Here is a 19231-nt window from a genome sequence, read left to right as displayed (position 1 = left end):
TGGGTGTCTTACCAGCAAAGATAGAAGTGTCCGTTGGGAGTCCGGTGGTACTATTTTCAACAGTGTTTATTAGTAAAATATACAAAACAATATCAATGCAAATATACAGATAATACACGTTAGCAATACTAAACCTAAAAATGTGGGTATAATAATAACCAATAATAAACAAGCTCTATCGTTGTCTAGGGGATAATGAATTGTCACATGGAAATATAAAGCTAAGTTCAGTTCATGCAGGCTGAGGTAGTTGTTGGTCGATGTGTTGTAATTGTTGGGAGAGAGAGAGAGAGAGGACGATCAAACAGTGACAGCTATTGTCTTGCAAACTTTCCTTTACAATCTTGATCCGTCGATGTGTGGTTGTGGCCATTCAAGCATGACCCCTCTGTCCTTTAGCTAGACTGTTCTTCCATGGTGGACTCGTCACCCAGGCAAGGGTGGACACACACACAAGCCCCCACCGGCCTTGCTATAACCACTGTGAGTGAAATTGACCAATCCGTTCGGTCCCCGATGCCCCACACTTTCTCGTGGGTTTCTGATGCTCACAAGTGTGTCTCCGATGCTCACTAGTGTGTCTCCTGGTGCATCTGAGGGGTGTCACCCCAGACCTCACTTTTATCCCCACTCACGGGGTCTCAGGTGTCAATCCGGTTTGAATGACTTAACCCATCAAACCAGCCCACTCTGGCTGTCCACTGAGGAATTTTAATGAGCAGGATGGTACCACATAAACAGTCCTCTCCGCAGCCATAAGTCTTTCGGGAGTCATAACATAGTGGATAAACATTACTCTCTCTCAGGCTGTTATCTCGCCCTTGTCTGAAGCAAATGTTCCAGTCCCAATATGTTTTTGTTCCATCTCTTTCTCTCTCATTAACAGCCTGGCAACAGTAACAGTTTGTGATTCTCCCAGGGGAGGGGACATGGGCAACTCTGCACCCTTCTGCCCATCAGAGTTGTTCATCCTTCGTAACATTAGAAAATACTCAAAAATAAGGATGACTGGCTTTGTGAATTCTAAGGCATCCCTTTCATCTTCACTGTACATATAAATGAGTTATTGAACAATAGATATACCATTTATGAGATAGAATGTGTTTAATCAAGGCAAAGGCCAAATAATCCTGTTAAAAGAAACAAATAATCACAATTTCTTTTCACATCTACATTTCCTGCATAAGTCTGCAAAGTCAGGAACTAGACCAGAGAGCTTAAACAGGAGAGAGAACTATTCACACTGTTCAATTAATTAAATACAGTGTGAAAGTCTCAGGCACGTGTAAAATAAGTTTGTAAAGAGAAGATGCTTTCGAAAATAATGAGGTGAAAAGTTTCTAAGTATCGAAAATTTACCATAAAGAGCAGCAGTTAAAAAAAAATGAAATCAAATCAATATTTGATGTGACCACCTTTGCCTTTAAAACTGCATCAATTTTCTTAGGTGCACTGTCAAGCAGTTTTGAGAGAAAATCCACTGGTGTGTTGTTCCAAGCATCTTCGAGAACTTGTCAGTTTTTCCTACAGATTTTGGATGTCCCCTGCTTACTCCTTATCAACCCAGGTAATCCCAGACAGCCTCAACAACTTTGAGATCAGGGCTTGGTGGAGGCCATGCCATCTGAAACTATCTAAAAATCTAGGGTGCCCAAGACTTTTGTACAGTACTGTTGCTTTCATACAGAACCTAGAATAAGTAACAGTCATACTAATACACATGTAAAACTAATTGTTACTCTCATCCTCATCCAGCTTGGTCTAACCATGTCTATTTTTAAGCTGCCCATTGAAGTGGCCTGGCATGTTATTCAATTATATTAAACTGCCACAAAACAAAACTGACACTCACTTGGTTGTGGGTTCAGGCATGAGCTGTTCCAATTTAGATGAGGAAAAAACATGGAAAGCAGAACAATAAATTAAAGCAAAATAGACTACAGCGGCTGAAATACGGAACAAAGCAACACAATTCTGAAAAAAAAGACTATGTTAAACAACATCTGTGGAGCAAAAGGTAAAAGTTGATGTTTCAAGTCAAGACTGTGCATTAGAACTGATGAAGAGAGGTTATAATGGGTCAAGGACCAGGGAGTCAAGGGATCCCTGTGGAAAGTGGAATTGGGTAGTGGAGGAATGGAAAACTGTTCCTAGTGGTGTTCCTAGATGTTGGAGCTGTCAAAAAAAATGCTGAAGGATGATGTATCAGTTGTGGAGGCTGGTGGAGTGAAATGAAAGACAAGAACCAAGGGAACTATCACTTGCCTGGAGAGGGGTCTGTAAGCAAACAAGGTGTGAAATGGAAGAAATATGTGGAAAGCTGTTTCATGAAAAAGAAATGACACTACAGAAGCCCCAAAACAGAAGACCTCGTCTTGAGAGCAGAAATTGAGAAATTGAGAGGGAAGGATGGCATCCCCAAGGGAGGTAGAATGGGATTCAGTGTGTTTGTAGACATGTCAGTGGCAAGTCCATATTCCAAGATGAAGACAGCAAGAAGCAGGAAAAGGAAGAAGTATCAGATGGTCTGAGTGAAGTTGAGGGCAGGGTGCAAGTTAATGGTAAAGATGATGAAATTGACAAGTTCCACATGAATGCAGGAAGTAGCACCATCGCATTGTTGACGTGAAGCAAGAGTTGAACTGGAGTGAGCTTGTTACAAGGCCCGTTCTACACAGCCAACAATACAGATGTTGCCAGTGCCCACATGGCCACACCTTTGATCTTCAGACAGGAATTGGAAGAAACATTTTAAAGGGCAAGGACAAAGTTGTGCCAAGTGGCTGAGTGGAATAGTGAAAGGGAACCAACCTTTGTTCAAGATTCAATATGGGGAGTGGAGACTTAGAGACAATACAGTATATGCAAGGTAAAGGTAAACCAGATGAGACTAGGGAAGTGGAATCATCAAAATGAAGGGCATGAGAGGTGTCCTGGATCTAAGTGGGAATGAACAGAACAAGTGGAAATAGCACAAAATCAGATCTTAAGAAATGAGTCTGGTGACGGAAGAATTGGCAGAAACAAAGTATTACAAAAAAAAAAACAACTAACATCTGTATCTTGTGCTCATGGGGGCCTGTTGCTTATTTGACATACAAAATGTAAAGGCCACAGAAACAAGTAACAAATTTGTAATCCCCAGCTGTCTTTGTCCTGTTGTACTCTATATTTTGTGACATTTCCTTTCTGCGACCACTCCGTACTGTGGCTTCATGATTAAGCTGCAAACTCTACATTAAAATATCCAACTCAAGCATTTTCAGATTCAAATTTATTGTAATACCAGTAGATTGCATGCAAGGATAAAAAGGAGTACATTAGATCAATCAAGAAATGGATCAGCAAAAACACAGATGAAAGCTTCAGCAGGTGTATTGAGACTGAGTGGAGGTGGGCACTTGATAGAGATGAGAATAAAGGGCAATCAGTTATGATGTTGACAAAACTTCAGAAACTCATGTCAGAGTCAGATAGATGGCTAAATATATAATCTGTCTGGTTCCGTTTTAAACACTTCCTGGGGAAAGGGTAGGAATCTGCGGTCAGGAACCAGATTTTTAAAAAAGATACAGCATTATAACAGGCCCTTCCCGCTCAATAAGCCAAAGTCCTTTCTGGTCAAGACCCTGCATCAGGTCTGAGAGCTTGCAGGAAGAATAGCCACTGTAAAAGTAAGAGGATAAATGAGATAGGGACTGGTAAGTGCTAATGAAACTAGATTGAGTGAAGGATGGAGCTAGCTGGTAGAGGGGAAGGGGTGGAGCTGGAAGAAGCTGGGAATAATAGGTGGAAATGGACAGGGATAAGGAAGGAAGAGCCAAGTAGGATAGGAGAGGTGAAGGTAGAGGAAGACTCCCCATCAGCCCCCACATGCAATTCTGTCTCCTTACTTAGTTCAGCTTTTATACTTCCACTCAGCACCTTCTAGCCTTTGCCTCCATCTTCACCCTCTTGTGCAGGTTCTTTTTGCCTTCCTTTTCCACCCATTAGCCTCAGTGCCTGACTTCCACCTCCACCCCAGCTGCTGCATCTGTCCATCATCCTTCGATCGACCTACTTCACCTCTCCCTCCTTCATATTGGCAACCCTCCTTCCTGAAGCATTTCCCTCCACAGATGCTGCCTAAACTCCAGTTCCTCCAGCAGTTTTTTTTGCTCCAGATTCCATCATCTGCAAACAATTTTGATTTCAAACTTAAATTTCACATAGGATCTTCATTTTAAAAACTATCAATCTCAATGAAATGCGGATGAATGGCTGTTCACCAATCCTTGGCCAAGCAGTGTTACACAAAACAAAATCTGTTGGTCAATTGGTTCTAAAGACTATTGCAATTTAGTTATACATTAAAAAAATGTCTTGAGCAGGAGTAAAGTGATTTATGGCATTGAGCAGTTTCAAACCAAAAAAAAATGGTTTGCTATCACTAAAGCTTTATTAAACAAGCATTTTCCTCATTATGTGGGCTGTGGGATATTTACAAAAACACTTCCACAATATAAAGCAGGGTTCAATACAACTGACTGTGCATTTGAAATAATTAATATTTCATAATATGAAATGATCACATTATTACAATGCAGTACTGGAAACACAAAGAAGTTTTTGTTTCTAATTTCTTCTCTGCCCTCCCCCACCAAACAAAGCACGCAGTTCCAAGGGAAATCTGCCAAGTGTCCATCATGCACATCTGAGTCCAAGTAACAAGATGTCAGCAAGCTGTTAGCGGGAAGGAAGAATAAATAAGACTTGCTTAACCTTCCCTCTTGTTTTCATACACACCTTCCATGAGAAAACGATTTCATTCCTCTAATCCCGAGGCCTCCAAGTCACATCAACATTTAACAAATCCCAGCAAGGGTTATATTTAACATAGCACAGGGGAGGAAGTGAACTTTGTATGCACTCAATTCAAACGATTGTTTATTTCTAACATGATTGGTGATTTTCTAGAACGGGGGCATGGAAAACAGTGGTAGTCTGGAGGAATATTCTTCAAGACAAATTAGTTCCATGGAAACACCAGATGCCATTGGAGTATTCCTTGTGGGACAGACATGCTGGAAATTGAATGCCAGCCCATTTCAGCAGCAGTGAGAAGTAGACAACTGGATTGATAGAAAAAAGCTCCTTGCATGCTCTTCCAATTCAACTATAAAGAAACACCCATCGAGTTTCCATACCCAACCACCCCATTACTCTTAAAATGTACTGGATGCAGAGTTTATCAATTATGCCAAATTAGGAAATTCTGCTTATGGACACAGTCCCAACACAATTAAAATGTTTGTACACTACCCTGATAAAAGGCAAAGAATTTGCATCCAAATAAACAAATCAATAGAAAGTGATCTTAATATAAAATTTGCAAACTTAAAATGCAAAATTCTTTCAGCAAATTAAATAAAATTAGATTAAGAAACTTGCACTGGTTGCTTAGCCCACATTTTTCCAAACAGGTACAATTAAATAGACGATACAGAAAAGGTGAAAGCAGACCAGGAATTGTTCACTTCTTACAGTACTTAAAAAGTTATTGCGAAACAGAATAGATACAATTCAGTGTTTAACAAAACCACACGATATATTCTGAAAGCTGTTTGATCCAGGTGGTGAATGCCACACTGCAGAACTTGTGCGTTTCAGGTAACGAGGCTTCCTTTTGCCAAAGATGGCTTCAAGGTTGGGGGGTTTGATGACACTGAAGAGTTCGTCCAAGTTAAGTGGATGATAATACTGTTCTAACAGTGCCTGCTGTAGTTCTTTACCTAACAGTTAACAACATTCATTATTATAGCATTCAACATATAATAACAGGCAAATTGTCTCAACACAACTTGAAAATACAATCCACAAGTCAGAGCAATTATCCTTTACATTGTTAGTGGGGAAAAAATTTTTTTCCAGGAAATGCTAAAGCTCCAGCAACTGTAGAGCAAAGTCAAAGGATCATGGAGAGAGCAAGTGGGCGTGAAGTGTTAGCAGATACAGTAGGCATGAAGCTTCAGCAAGGGGAAATAAATGGACCAGATTAGGCCATAATAAACATAACAAATATGACAAACATCATACAGAATTATAACCATATAACAATTACAGCACGGAAACAGGCCATCTTGGCCCTTTTAGTGCATGCCAAAAATTAAGGGCTTATTGAGATCTCCAAGTGGAAGAGCTGAAGTGATGGAGACAAACAGCAAATTTACAAATGTTTTTAGCAAGTTAATTTAAATCTAGAAAAGATTATGGAATAGTTTATAAAGAAACCAACGGAACCCCTCCTAGCTCCTGCATACAGTATCCTATTAACAATGTGCTAGTTTTAAAAATTACTTGAACATACACTGTTACACACTACTATTGGCCTGAAATTACAGTACACAAATCAGTGAATTTGAATGAATCAAGGACAGTGGAAGTAGACAGAACAAATGCCTTTGTTCTTGCCATGAGATGGAAGGAATAGAGGCTACCATTTTGTGAATCTGCTCTGTATCCTCCATTTTGTGAACTGGTTTTGCTCAGCTGAATCAGTTTTTAAATGTTCCAGATAGTCTGCTGAACTAGAGTTAATTTCCAAATAAGTTATTTGTGAGGTTTTCTTTGATATGATAAAACCTGGAGGTTTATGAATGGTGGGGTCTGTGTCTACCTCGAGTGATTCAAGCTGGTTACTGGTTTAGAAACTGATTTAGAACAGAACCATAAATTACCAGTTGTCATTTGCAGAAGAGGGCAATCAACGGATGCTGGCTTGGACTAGAGCCAATAAGAAGGTGACAGGTCAGACAACCTCCAGTCAACAAGACTGAAGTGCAACATTTGAACTAATAAGTAGTGTTTAAAAACAAGGAGCAAAGCAGCAACAACTTTTTGGAGTTGAACTATCACAGATCGTAAATAATCCCACACTGGACACAGAGCTTAGCTCAGGAATAACTGGTCAGTGTAGACTCCTTTCCTGAGTATTACCTTTTCCATTCTTTGGCTGTTCATGGACAGTCAGAGAAACTTGCGTGTGCACAAAGGGATTCGGTTGTGTAAATTGACGTGCTTTTTATTTGAGACACAAATGTACTTCTCAGTAAATATAGATCCTATGTGCCTAACTGATCATTATTAGTAATGGTCATCCTTGTAACATTACAAACCATTAATAACCAGGTAAAATCAAATGATTTTCATCTCCAAATACAAGAAATCATATTCCTATTGCTATTGAACAAATCATTTAGTTGAGCACACAAGAATATGATTTAGATTATTGCACATTTGTGGATTAGCTACCCACTAAATAACAGAATTATTGGGAAGGCCATCATTACGCAATTGAAATTAGCATCTACCACAAGGTTACCCAAAACAATGAAATTGCTTGAAAAGGCACTCCCATTGTTTTGAAATATAGCTTACATAATTATCAAGTGATTTACAGAACATTTTCTCAGAAATAAAAGTTGAAACTTTGCCTCAAAAGTTTAAATGGAGAGCTTACTGAATTCAATTAATGTATTAAAAACAAATAGGAATTTTTCTAAGCCAATCTGAAAATATTCACATACCATCAGCCCAAGATGGGATTGGTTTGCGAGGCATCTCCTCATCATCTGTTGAGTCGTCACTGTTCAAGTCCATTCCATAGTTCTGAAGATTTATTTTGGGCAACTTTACTTTGGAGTAGCTACCAGGAGTCATGCTGTAAGATTCCAGTTCTGCAGGGTGCTGGAAAAAAATTCAAATCAATATATTAAACCTCAAACTATTCTCCCTCCTCACTTCCCCAAAAGTTGGGAAATCATATTCAAGCTTATGACTCATTGCCCATTCCAACATGCATTTTGAACAAAATATTTGCTGATCACATTTGAGATACAGTGTGGAATTGGCCTTCCAGCCAATTCAAGCCACGCCACCCAGCAACCCCCGATTTAACTCTAGTCTAATCATGGGGCAATTTACAATGACCAACTAACCTACTAATTGATATGTCTTCAGACTGTGGGAGGGAACTAGAGAAAACCCATGCATTCATGGGGATAACATCTGTAAGGAGTCTATACATTAGAATTGAAATCCACTACTTCCAGCTGTAATTGCATCATGCTAACCACTAGTCAACTATCAAATACCCAGTTATCTGAACTAAACCAAGTAAAATGGCAATTTCACATCTGAAAGATTTTGCTAAACAGATGTACATTCAATCTGATTTTTTTTTTAAATTCGAGGATTAATTGCAGCATTTAATCCCGTAGCTGATAGAGAGATTTAAAGTCTATCAGCATTGTTAGTCATAACCTTCAGATTACTACCCCAGTAATTTAGCTATTCTGCTGCTACTATACCATTTTCTAAAGAAGCTTCCATTCAAATATTTTTATTTGAATGTATAGACGAATATATACACTTGGTTTTTTATATATATTATGCATCTGTCGACTGGCATGGCAGCAAAGTGCAAAAAAGAATTTCCAATCATTCTCTGATGGGATGCACCCAACCTTTTCAAAACATCCTTTCCGTACAATGGTGATAAATTTATGTCTTCCCTTAAAGTGGGGAAGAGAAGGCAGAAAGAGAAGGGAAGAATAGAAATTCTATTTTACATTAGTAGTACAGATAAGATCCCCAAAATACAGGTCTCGTCACAAATTTAAACTGGTAAAATATTTAAAAATTTGTTAAGTTATACTTTTAATACTATAGAAGGGTTTCAGATAGTGTATAAAAATGTTGACCAGGACAATTCCTGAAATGTGTATTCAGTAATCCATTTGATAACAAAGGGATCATAAAGTGAAGTATAATTCTTACTGTGTTCATCTATGCATTATTATTGTACTATTTTCTTTCTGAAAATAGTACAAATAATTAAATCTCAGGAAAAAATCTTTCATAAACTACAAGAGCTTATTACGGCAGTGAATCATGGTTTGATTCAAAGGGGAAAAAATCCTGTTCATTCCACTTACCTACTTCTGCCCATCAGCAAACTCACCACAACCCTAACCACATGTTTCGGATTCTTTTGCTTCTCTCTCTCTCTCTCCAGATAATAACCAATTATCTGTTCTACTTTCTTTAGGTAGGCTTAAGTGAGTTTCCAAACAGCAGAAAGTATCCTTTAATGTGCTTTATAGATTCCACAAAGTTATTAAAAGGAAAGTGTTATCCTAACTATAAAAAGATAAAATAAGGAGTGACAATATTGATTTTATTCAAGATTAAAATATTCATTTAGAAACATAGAAAACCTACAGCACAATACAGGCCCTTCAGCCCACAAAGCTGTGCCAAACATGTCCCTACCTTAGAAATTACTAGGCTTACCCATAACCTATTTTTCTAAGCTCCATGTACCTATACAAAGGTCTTTTAAAAGACCCTGTTGTTTCTGCCTCCACCACCATTGCTGGCAGCCCATTCATTCCACACATTCACCCCTGGCATCTCCTATGTACCTACTCCCCAACACCTTAAACCTGTGTCCTCTTGTGGTAACCATTTCAGCCCTAGGAAAAAGCCTCTGACTATCCACACGATCAATACCTCTCATCATCTTATACACCTCTATCAGGTCACCTCTCATCCTCCATCGCTCCAAGGAGAAAAGGCCATGTTCACTCAACCTATTTTCATAAGGCATGCTCGCCAATCCAGGCAACATCCTTGTAAATCTCCTCTGCACCCTTTCTATGGCTTCCATATCCTTCCTGTAGTGAGGCGACCAGAACTGAACACAGTAGTTCCAAGTGGGGTCTGACCAGGGTCATATATAGCTGCAACATTACCTCTCCACTCCCAAATTCAATTCCATGATTAATGAAGGCCAATATACCTTATGCCTTCTTAACCACACAGTCAACCTGCACAGCTGCTTTGAGGTTTTACTACAGACTTAATGGACAAGTCTTTTGAAGCCCCAAATACCAAAATACTCACATGCACTTCCATAGTTTTATTCAGTACATTATTGTTGGATACAATTTTCGTGGCTTCTCCGTCTTGTTTCTTCAACTTTATTACCCAACCTTCAAGCTTACTCTCTTCAGCTTGTTGGTCATGTTCCAACTGTGTCCTTTGGGTCTTCTCACTCTTTAAACTCCAACTTTCTGGCTCTCCTATTTGCTGTTCTTCCTACAAACAAAACTACCAATATTAGCCTCCAAAGCCAGTGAAATGCATTCAGGGGAAAATAAATGCACAATCTCAGAATTAAATAAAATTACAAACTAACTCAAGTTTGCTTACTTTTCTATCAGTCATTTAGCTTGATAAATGTTGGAGTGAATTCCCAATCCAATTCACCCTCCCTATGTAATCAACAAATTGATCCTTACTAGAATCAACTGCATTGATTTACCAAATCAGATGCAATGGTCACATTTTGTTACTGTTTTATGTGATTTTGATCGGGGCGGAGTAGTGCTGTGGCCTGCAGACAGTGAGAGGCATGGCAAAGGATTGAACAGAACTAAGCTGAATATGCCTGGACTCTCATGTCTTTGTGATTGTGGTGAACTACATATACCTGTCTGGACATGCCCCCCCCCCCCCCCGGCTGACTGCTCCAGTGGCTCCTCCCATGGACCCTGGTATAAAGGCGATTGGGGACTCCGCCCCGGCCTCAGTCTCCAGGATGCAGTGTGGTGGTCAATTGCTGCTTGTTCTTTCTTCCAGCCAATAAAAGCCTATATCTCGCCTCACGTCTCCAAGAGTTATTGATGGTGCATCAGTGATATGGTGTCTTGTGTTAAGTCTCTTCTTGCCATTTGCGTGAGTTTATTTTCTGCACATTGGGGTTTGATGTTTTTCTTTAAATTGGTTCCTTGTTTCATGGCTGCTTGTGCAAAGACAAATCTCAGGACTGTATACTGCAATAAGTGTACATACTTTGATAATAATTGTACTTTGAATCAGATGACCAACTTACATTGGTTTGAAGTAGGATCAACTTTTTGACAACTGAGTAACCCAAGGATGTAGTGGCAGAAAAAAAATTAAGAGTCTAATTTTGTTCTAATCAAATGAACTGTTTTCACAAAACAGGGGGATATGTAAAAACTATCCATTTTTTCCTTTCAGCTCCCTTTACCTCTGATCTACATTTGGCACCTGTTTGGGAAATAAGTCAGGTTTTGATTTTACCCATTTCCTGTACTATCAGGACCTTTCTTTGCCTCATCTGGAAAACATCAAGATAACTATTCTCTCATTCTGGATTCATGCCAGCCATGGATTTAATGGATTCATTCTTAAGAACATCTTCAGCTATACAAGATGTACAACCCCAATACCAAAACACTCACATGCTCCTCCCTATGCATCTTTTATTCTTTTTTAAAGAAATGTTTCAGAATCTCAGACTATATTTTCATCAGCTGCAACAATCTCTTTATTTGGCTTATGTTACTGTTAAGTACTACACAAACACAAACTTTTGGCATTTTCCTTATCTCCTGGCAGTGTAACTTTAGTATAAACTCCTCCCAATGTAGGCAGCAAGCTTCATGTAAGGAAAAGGCCTATCTAAGCTGATCAACATGATCCAAAATTGATTACAAAATGGTTAGCCAACATGCCATGTGACCTTCTGGAGCAACAGAAATAGACTACGATTTGAAGATGAGAGGAAGAGTACTTCCTGTTTATAAATAATTTAGAATTCAAGGGCACCATTTACATTCAGTACAGTAAAGATCTTGGCTGGCTGCAAGATCTTTACTGTATTGATAAACTTCCCAATCAAAACAACCTGTGAAGACAGAGGTCTCTGGACTAGTTCAGCTAAGATGTACGGATTTAAGGAATAAACTGGGCATAGATGGACAAATCACAAAGGGGGGGATTTTGTTGATCAATTATCATAGATACAATTATGAAGGCAGGTTTGATGGTAAACTTCAGCAATTTGGGAAGAAACTTGAGCGGTCAGTTTAATCTGTACAGATGGGGCCACCACTAAGCAGGTTACATCTAAAGTCATTCAGAATGACGAGTTGGAAATTTAGTTAATTGAAGCTATTTAAGATCATTAGAACACAAAGGCTATGATCGTACCCAGGATTTTATTATATTTGCTAAATTTATCACATTTCTTGTATAGTTTAATAATTATAGTAGGAACATTACTTTGTTTCAATATACTTTGAGATTCAAGTTGTGTCATTCTGAAAGTCTTGTGTAGCTTTAGATAGATAGATAGATAGATACTTTATTCATCCCCATGGGGAAATTCAACTTTTTTTTCCAATGTCCCATACACTTGTTGTAGCAAAACTAATTACATACAATACTTAACTCAGTAAAAAATATGATATGCATCTAAATCACTATCTCAAAAAGCATTAATAATAGCTTTCAAAAAGTTCTTAAGTCCTGGCGGTAGAATTGTAAAGCCTAATGGCATTGGGGAGTATTGACCTCTTCATCCTGTCTGAGGAGCATTGCATCGATAGTAACCTGTCGCTGAAACTGCTTCTCTGTCTCTGGATGGTGCTGTGTAGAGGATGTTCAGAGTTTTCCATAATTGACCGTAGCCTACTCAGCACCCTTCGCTCAGCTACCGATGTTAAACTCTCCAGTACTTTGCCCACGACAGAGCCCGCCTTCCTTACCAGCTTATTAAGATGTGAGGCGTCCCTCTTCTTAATGCTTCCTCCCCAACACGCCACCACAAAGAAGAGGGCGCTCTCCACAACTGACCTATAGAACATCTTCAGCATCTCACTACAGACATTGAATGACGCCAACCTTCTAAGGAAGTACAGTTTATCCCACCCAGACAGATTTAAGACTGAACATATTAGGTTTCAGAGGGCTATTCTGCACTGCTTAAATTAGTTAACTCAAGATTTAATCAGGGATATTCTTTGTGCGCACCAGGAGTTTACTAATATTTTAATCGCCATTTAAGGAAGCATTGCATTCAAACTTTGTTAAACTTCTGAAAGTTTAGGAATCAAAATTAGACACCCATTTTGCATCCGAGCTCAAGTAGTGCCATCAACAATTAACCCCAGATGCCGAATCTCAACTTTACCTTCAATTCCCATGTAATTAGCTCCAGCTCTGATAGCTACAATTTACCAAGTGCTAGCCCCCATCTATAATCTGGCTTGTCAATTGTTTCACCCCAAATGTGGAAAGTCTACTTCAACAACTTGTACCCCAAAGTCACAAACAGAACTTGGGAAAATCCAATTTCATGGTTGAACAAGGGGTTGAAATGAGGACCAAGAACATTGCACCCGATTGATGAGATCCCCTTACCTGTGATGTGACTTTCTCTTGTACTCCCTTAGAAAGCTTTTCCTTCACTGGTTGAGCTTCCTTCCACGTTGTCTGCTCCTGCTTTTTCTGTAAATGGAGAGACTCTTTTGCCAGGCATCCCTGTTCCCTGTTTTAATACAAAGTTAGCAATTCATTCTAGTTGGTTCTTTAATATATTGATGCAACATGACAATTATCAGTTGTTTACTATTCTTGAACTTCAACATTGAAAGGTTTTATACAATTGGATCTCATTAAATAAGGTGTTCAGGTAATGAAAATACCTAACATTTTTAAAATTGATGTGCTTGTTATTGTACAATTTATAATAAGATAATGTTGTTTTGGAGTTGGGTTAAATTTCTATAGAAGTCCAGGTATGACCTTTGGAAAGCCATCTCAGAAAGTTAGAAGTAATTAACAAAGTACATACATTACAATTCTGATATTGGTCTATTATGCACTGACAGTGGGAAGGGGGCAAGGAGAGGAGAATCATGGTTGCAAAAGGGGAAGGGAGAGAGCAGGAAGCAGAGACATTCTGGAATCAAAGCGAGAGGTTAAAGATCTCAGTGAACACTCCATCCAGTTGATCAGCACAGCCCTTCCCTTCTCACATGCAAAGCAGCAACAGAAGACCAAATTTAAATGACAAAAGAGTGCTTGACAGCTGTGGTAGGGCTCGAATGCCAATAGCTGACGAAAAGACCAAGCAACATAAATAACAAAAAGTCCACTCCCAGATGAGCTCATGTTCATTTTGAACAACATGGAGACAGCTTCATGAACCACACAGCACCCAATGACCCTGTAATTTCAGGTTGATCAACCTCTTTCAGGTTGATACGAGAGGGTGAATCCATGAAAAGCATTTGTCCCAGACAGCATACCCAGCCAAGTACTGAAGACTTATGTTAATCAACTGGCTATTGTGTTTATGGACATCTTCAGCCTCTTGCTCCAGCAGTCAGAGGTCCCCAGCTGCTTCAAGCAAGTTTCAATAACACTGGTGCACAAGAAGAACATGGTAACCTGCCTTAATCATCATCATCCAGTAACATTACATACAATGTTACTAAGTACTTTGAGAGGGTGGTCTTGAAACATATCCAACTACTGCCCGAGGAGTGACCTGGACCCACTATAATTTGCCTACCTTCACAACAGGTCAACAGCAGATGCCAGTTCATTGGCCCTTATTGGAGTATAAAAGTATAAACTTTAACTATGAAGTCAGTTATTTGCTATGCATGTACTCAATTTAGTAGAATGAAATCTTAAGAATGTAGAAAACAATGGTGTGTTAATGAGAGGTAGCTAAAGAACTAAAGAAATGTAGATTAGAACATTGCTCAATTCTGAGTTTATTATTTGCTATGCATGTATCCAATTTGGTAGGAGACTGAAGTCTTAAAAATGTAGAAGACAATGGTGTGTTAATAAGAGGTAGCTAAGAGATGTAGATTAGAACATGATTAAGCCAATTGAAAGGAACAAAAGGGACATGATGTACGTGCAGTATGCAACTAGAGATTTGCTATAAAAGCTGCAGTGTCCGGGGATCGGTGGGTAATCAGCAACTAGCTCAATGACTGTCTCAGCTTTCATTTGCAAATTAAAGTTTAACCCTTCTTGAAGAATCTTCTGCGTCTCTTGGTCATTTGTGAGGCACGAAAAACCACGACACCCTTCACTCAGCTCTGGAACATCTGGACAATGAAGATGCATACATCAGGATGCCTTTCAATTACAGCTCAGCATTCACAGTTATCCCCTTGAAACTCATTAAGCTCCAACACCTAGGACTCAATACTTGCTTTTGCAACTGGATCCTCGATTTCCTCACTTTTAGACCCAATCAGTATGGATTCGCAACAACATCTCCTCCACAATCTCCTAGCAGAGGTGCACCACAAGGCTGTGAGCTTAGCACCCAGTTATATTGCCTTCATACCCATGACTGTGTGGCAGTACAGCTCCAATGCCATACAAGCTTGCTGATAACACCACTGCTGTTGGCTGAACCAAAGGTAGTGATGAATCAGCATATAGGATGCAGATTGAACACCTGGTTAATGGTGCCTCATTCAATGGCAGTAAAATCAAAGAGCTGATTATCTACTAAAGGAGGTAGAAGCCCGAGTTCCAAGAACCAGTCCTTGTTAGGGGATCAGAGATGAGAGGGGTCAGCAATCTTCAAAATTCCTTGGAGTTAGCATGGAAAATCTTTCCTGGGACCAGCAGAAAAGTGCCATCACGTGTCACAACATTGCCTCTATTTTCTGGGAAACTTATGCAGATTCAACATGTCATCTAAAACTTTGACAAACTTCTATAGGTGCACAGTGGAAAGCATCCCAACTATCACAGCATGGTATTGAAACACCAATGCCCAGAAATTGAAAAAAAACTACAGCCCAGTCCATCATAGGCAAAACATTCTCCACTACTGGACACATTTCCAAGGAGCACTGCCAGAAGAAAGCAGCGTTCATCAAGAACCCCACCACCCAGGCCATTGTCTCTTCTACCATCTGACAGGAGGTAGAAAAGCCTAGGCCCCATACTACCAGGTCCAGGAACAGTTATTACACTTCAACCATCTGAACCAGGTGGATAACTTCACTCACTGCAACACTGAACTAATTTCACAACCTGCAGGATCACTTAGGGACTCCATTACTCATGTTCTTCTTATTATTTATATCATTTTATTTGCACAAAATGTTTTCCTTTACACATTGATTGTAAGTCTTTATGAACAGTTTTTTATAAATTCTACTGCATTTTATTTTCTTGGAAATGCTTGCAAGAAAGTGAATCATGTGTACAGTGGGCCCTCATCCGCGGATTCCGCATGCGCGAATTCAACCAACCATGGATCAGGGAAACCTGGAAGTTCTCCCTTCAGCACTCATTGTTTGAGCTATTTTGAGACTATTTTTTCTTGTCATTATTCTCTAAACAATACAGTATAACAACTATTTACACAGCATTTGCATTGTATTAGGTATTATAAGTAATCTAGAGATGATTTTAAAGTACAGGCAGTCCCCGGGTTATGAATGAGTTCCGTTCCTGAGTCCGTCTTTAAGTCGGATTTGAAATCGGGACAGATACAACCGGTATTATGCAGCCTCAGTTAGTAAAACGTTTGTCTTAGTATATAGTACATATTTTACCTTTCTATGCATATAAAACACTTAAGAAACATAAGTATTTCAATTATTAAACCACTGCCTTGCTTAGTAATAATTGTAGCTTTCATCGGGGCTGGGCCTTTCAAATGCTCCATTAAAGTTGTTTTGATCGTTGACCGACTGTAGCCTAACGCTTTTCCAATGACCGATGGCATTTCACTTCTTTCCAATCGCTTTATTACTTCCACTTTATTTTCAATCGTGATTATTTTCGTGAACAGAAACATTGCCGATTCAGAGGTCCGCCGCCAGGTCCTAATGTCCACCGTACTGAGACAGGTTAAATAAGGTCTGGGTTTCCACTGGGTCCTAAAGACCACCGCATTGAGACAGGTTGAATAAGGGACTTGAGCACCCGCGTTTTTTGGTATCTGCGGGGGGTCCCGGAACCAATCCCCCGCGGATAAGGAGGACCGAATGTACTTTGATTATAAATTTACTTTGTTTTTGACTTCATATGCTGGTAGTATTTAAATAAATATGTATTGGTGTAATGTTTTTGGACCAAAATAGTTCCTAATAGACAGTACAAAAAATCTTGTTTTAAGAATTACAATGGGATTTTAGTTCAGGCCAGTTCCTAAAATTATATCCAGCTATACTCCGATCATATACAATTATGTTAAAAGTCCAATAATGCACGAAGTATTTTTAAGTCCTGATGACTCATCAGGCTCACCAGGTGACAGATCCCGTGCTTCCTGGAAAATGTAATATTCTGTGTAACATGTAAAAAAAAAACAGGCACCAAAAGTGTTTGAACATTAACAGAACAACATCCATTAGGCTGGAAAATCAGCACAAAGTTCCAAGCATACCAAATTAGCAAGAGTTTTTACTATCATTTGAATCAAATAGTAAACAGCTTAAAATACCCAATGTTTCACAAAGGGCACAGCATCAAAACCAATTCACATCAAAAATTTAAGCTGAATCTTGAATGCGCAAGCAATGCAAAGGCAAAACAAAATATTTTTTCTCCCCACCAAACTCTGCAATTAACACAATGCTGACTTGGTATCATAAAAAGATCAGTGGTTGAGATTGTAACAAATGTAGAAAATATCTATTCCATGTTAAAAATACACAGCTGTTTTCTATTACACTGTTATTTCAGACCTTTAACATCCTAAGTTGGGAGTAACTCAAAAGTTCTCCACAACATGGGTGTAACAAAACATGGATTTCTTTCTGAGGAAAGTAGAATAGTCAATTGGCAATTGCAATAGATTCAATCTAGGATCAAATTTTTAACACAATGTGTTGGTTAAAGAAAACCTTTCCAAATAAATCCCACTTCCTTCACCACCATGTGGACTAGCCATGTCACCTTAAGGTTCTGCAATTGTCTATTCTTTTTTCCTTCCAATCATTATATTCCGAATACCTCACTTGCATTGTTGTACCTCATTTATAATCTCACTTTTCTGGATTGCCATTTTTCTACCCAACTGACCAAATGTTTTGTAAAAACTGCTTCATGACAATACCCTTAAGACATCTTACCAAGCTGCCTTTCATGCTAAATGTCATTCCCTTCATGTGGCAACCTGAAGCGCACACTGCACCCTAGCTGGGGGCTAATCAGTACTCATTTCTATGTCTCATCCAAAATAAAATAAGATTCTGCTGGCCTCATTGAGCTGCTCTGTAAACGGATCTAAGTACATGTATCCCAAGGCATGGCTTCTCTTCATTTTAGCTGTCGTATATTTTATTTTGATGCAAAAATCACATTGCAAGACCCTTCCAGTCGCTAAAAACATCTGCTCCTCACGGAGCCAATTTTGGATTCATGTAATTTTCTTTTGAAAATCGCCAACTTGACTATTCAATTGTCAAATACTTTCTTAATACTCACATGAATTAAAGAAACTCTTCCTGGTTCTCTCAAACAATAGTTTGACAACATCTATTTGAATTCCTCAACTCCAAGATGCACTTCAATTTATACTGTCCCTCAGCACTACACTAATAATTTATCTACCAACATTGTGCCAACTCAACCAGAGTAGAAGTTGGTCATTTTAATGTTAAAACATTTCCATCAAAAGGTGCAATGCTAGCTACTATAAAAATACTGCTACATACTTCTCCACCAGCAAGTTATCTTGCTGCTTTCCTTCACACTCCTTGTCTGCAATCCAATGTTGATCATGCTGTTCTCTGTTCAGCTCAGGTCTCTCAAGCTCTTGAAGCTCCTGGGCTTCCGCTGGTTTACATTGCCGCTGTAGCTCTCCCTCCTCCTTGCGCTGCAGCTCCTGCTGTTGTTCTTCCTGTTTGAAGAAACACTAATTAAAAGCACTCTGGCAGTCCTTGTCAGCTTTTCAAAATCTAAAGCAATTAATACTGGACACCTGCAAAATTAACGTGTTGACCAAGTACAGATCAAAAGATGGAAAAAAAATCAAATCACCAAATTCATTTACAAATTGTTTAAAACATTGCTTAAGTAATCAGCATTTAAATCATTGTAAATGGAAATCTACAGCACCAATTTACTAATACTTAAGATTGCCTGTAGATAATTTAAGCTGATGTGGGCAAGTATAATGTACTTCTAAGATAGCGGCTAATTGCATGCTTGTGATAATCACCTATCATGTTAGACATTCCCAACCTGGGGGAAAGTCTCTGGCTGTTCACTCAGTCTATGCCTCTTATAATCTTGTACACCTCTATAAAGTCACCTCTCATCCTCCTTTGCTCCAAAGAGAAAATCCCGAGCTCACTCAACCTTTCCACACAAGACATGC

The 19231-nt window shown here is 39.1% G+C and overlaps 1 protein-coding gene across 1 annotated transcript in view; it reads right to left on the bottom strand.

Annotated features, from left to right (window-relative positions):
* Positions 1 to 2669: 2669 nt before the first annotated feature.
* The window catches only part of LOC140729513 (uncharacterized), a 79095-nt gene continuing 62533 nt past the window's right edge, over positions 2670 to 19231 (bottom strand). Inside the window, exons 14-18 of the mRNA XM_073049317.1 lie at positions 18567 to 18751; positions 13276 to 13402; positions 9946 to 10140; positions 7566 to 7725; positions 2670 to 5771 (exon numbers count right to left, since the gene is read on the bottom strand). Of these exons, the coding sequence (XP_072905418.1) occupies positions 5563 to 5771; positions 7566 to 7725; positions 9946 to 10140; positions 13276 to 13402; positions 18567 to 18751 (876 nt within the window). The 3' untranslated portion in view covers positions 2670 to 5562. The remainder of the gene's footprint in view (positions 5772 to 7565; positions 7726 to 9945; positions 10141 to 13275; positions 13403 to 18566; positions 18752 to 19231) is intronic.

This window comes from Hemitrygon akajei, chromosome 6 (assembly GCF_048418815.1).
Source record: "Hemitrygon akajei chromosome 6, sHemAka1.3, whole genome shotgun sequence".
NCBI lineage: Eukaryota > Metazoa > Chordata > Chondrichthyes > Myliobatiformes > Dasyatidae > Hemitrygon > Hemitrygon akajei.
Note: the sequence above shows the minus strand (reverse complement) of the source record. Positions and strands in the feature narration are given on the sequence as shown.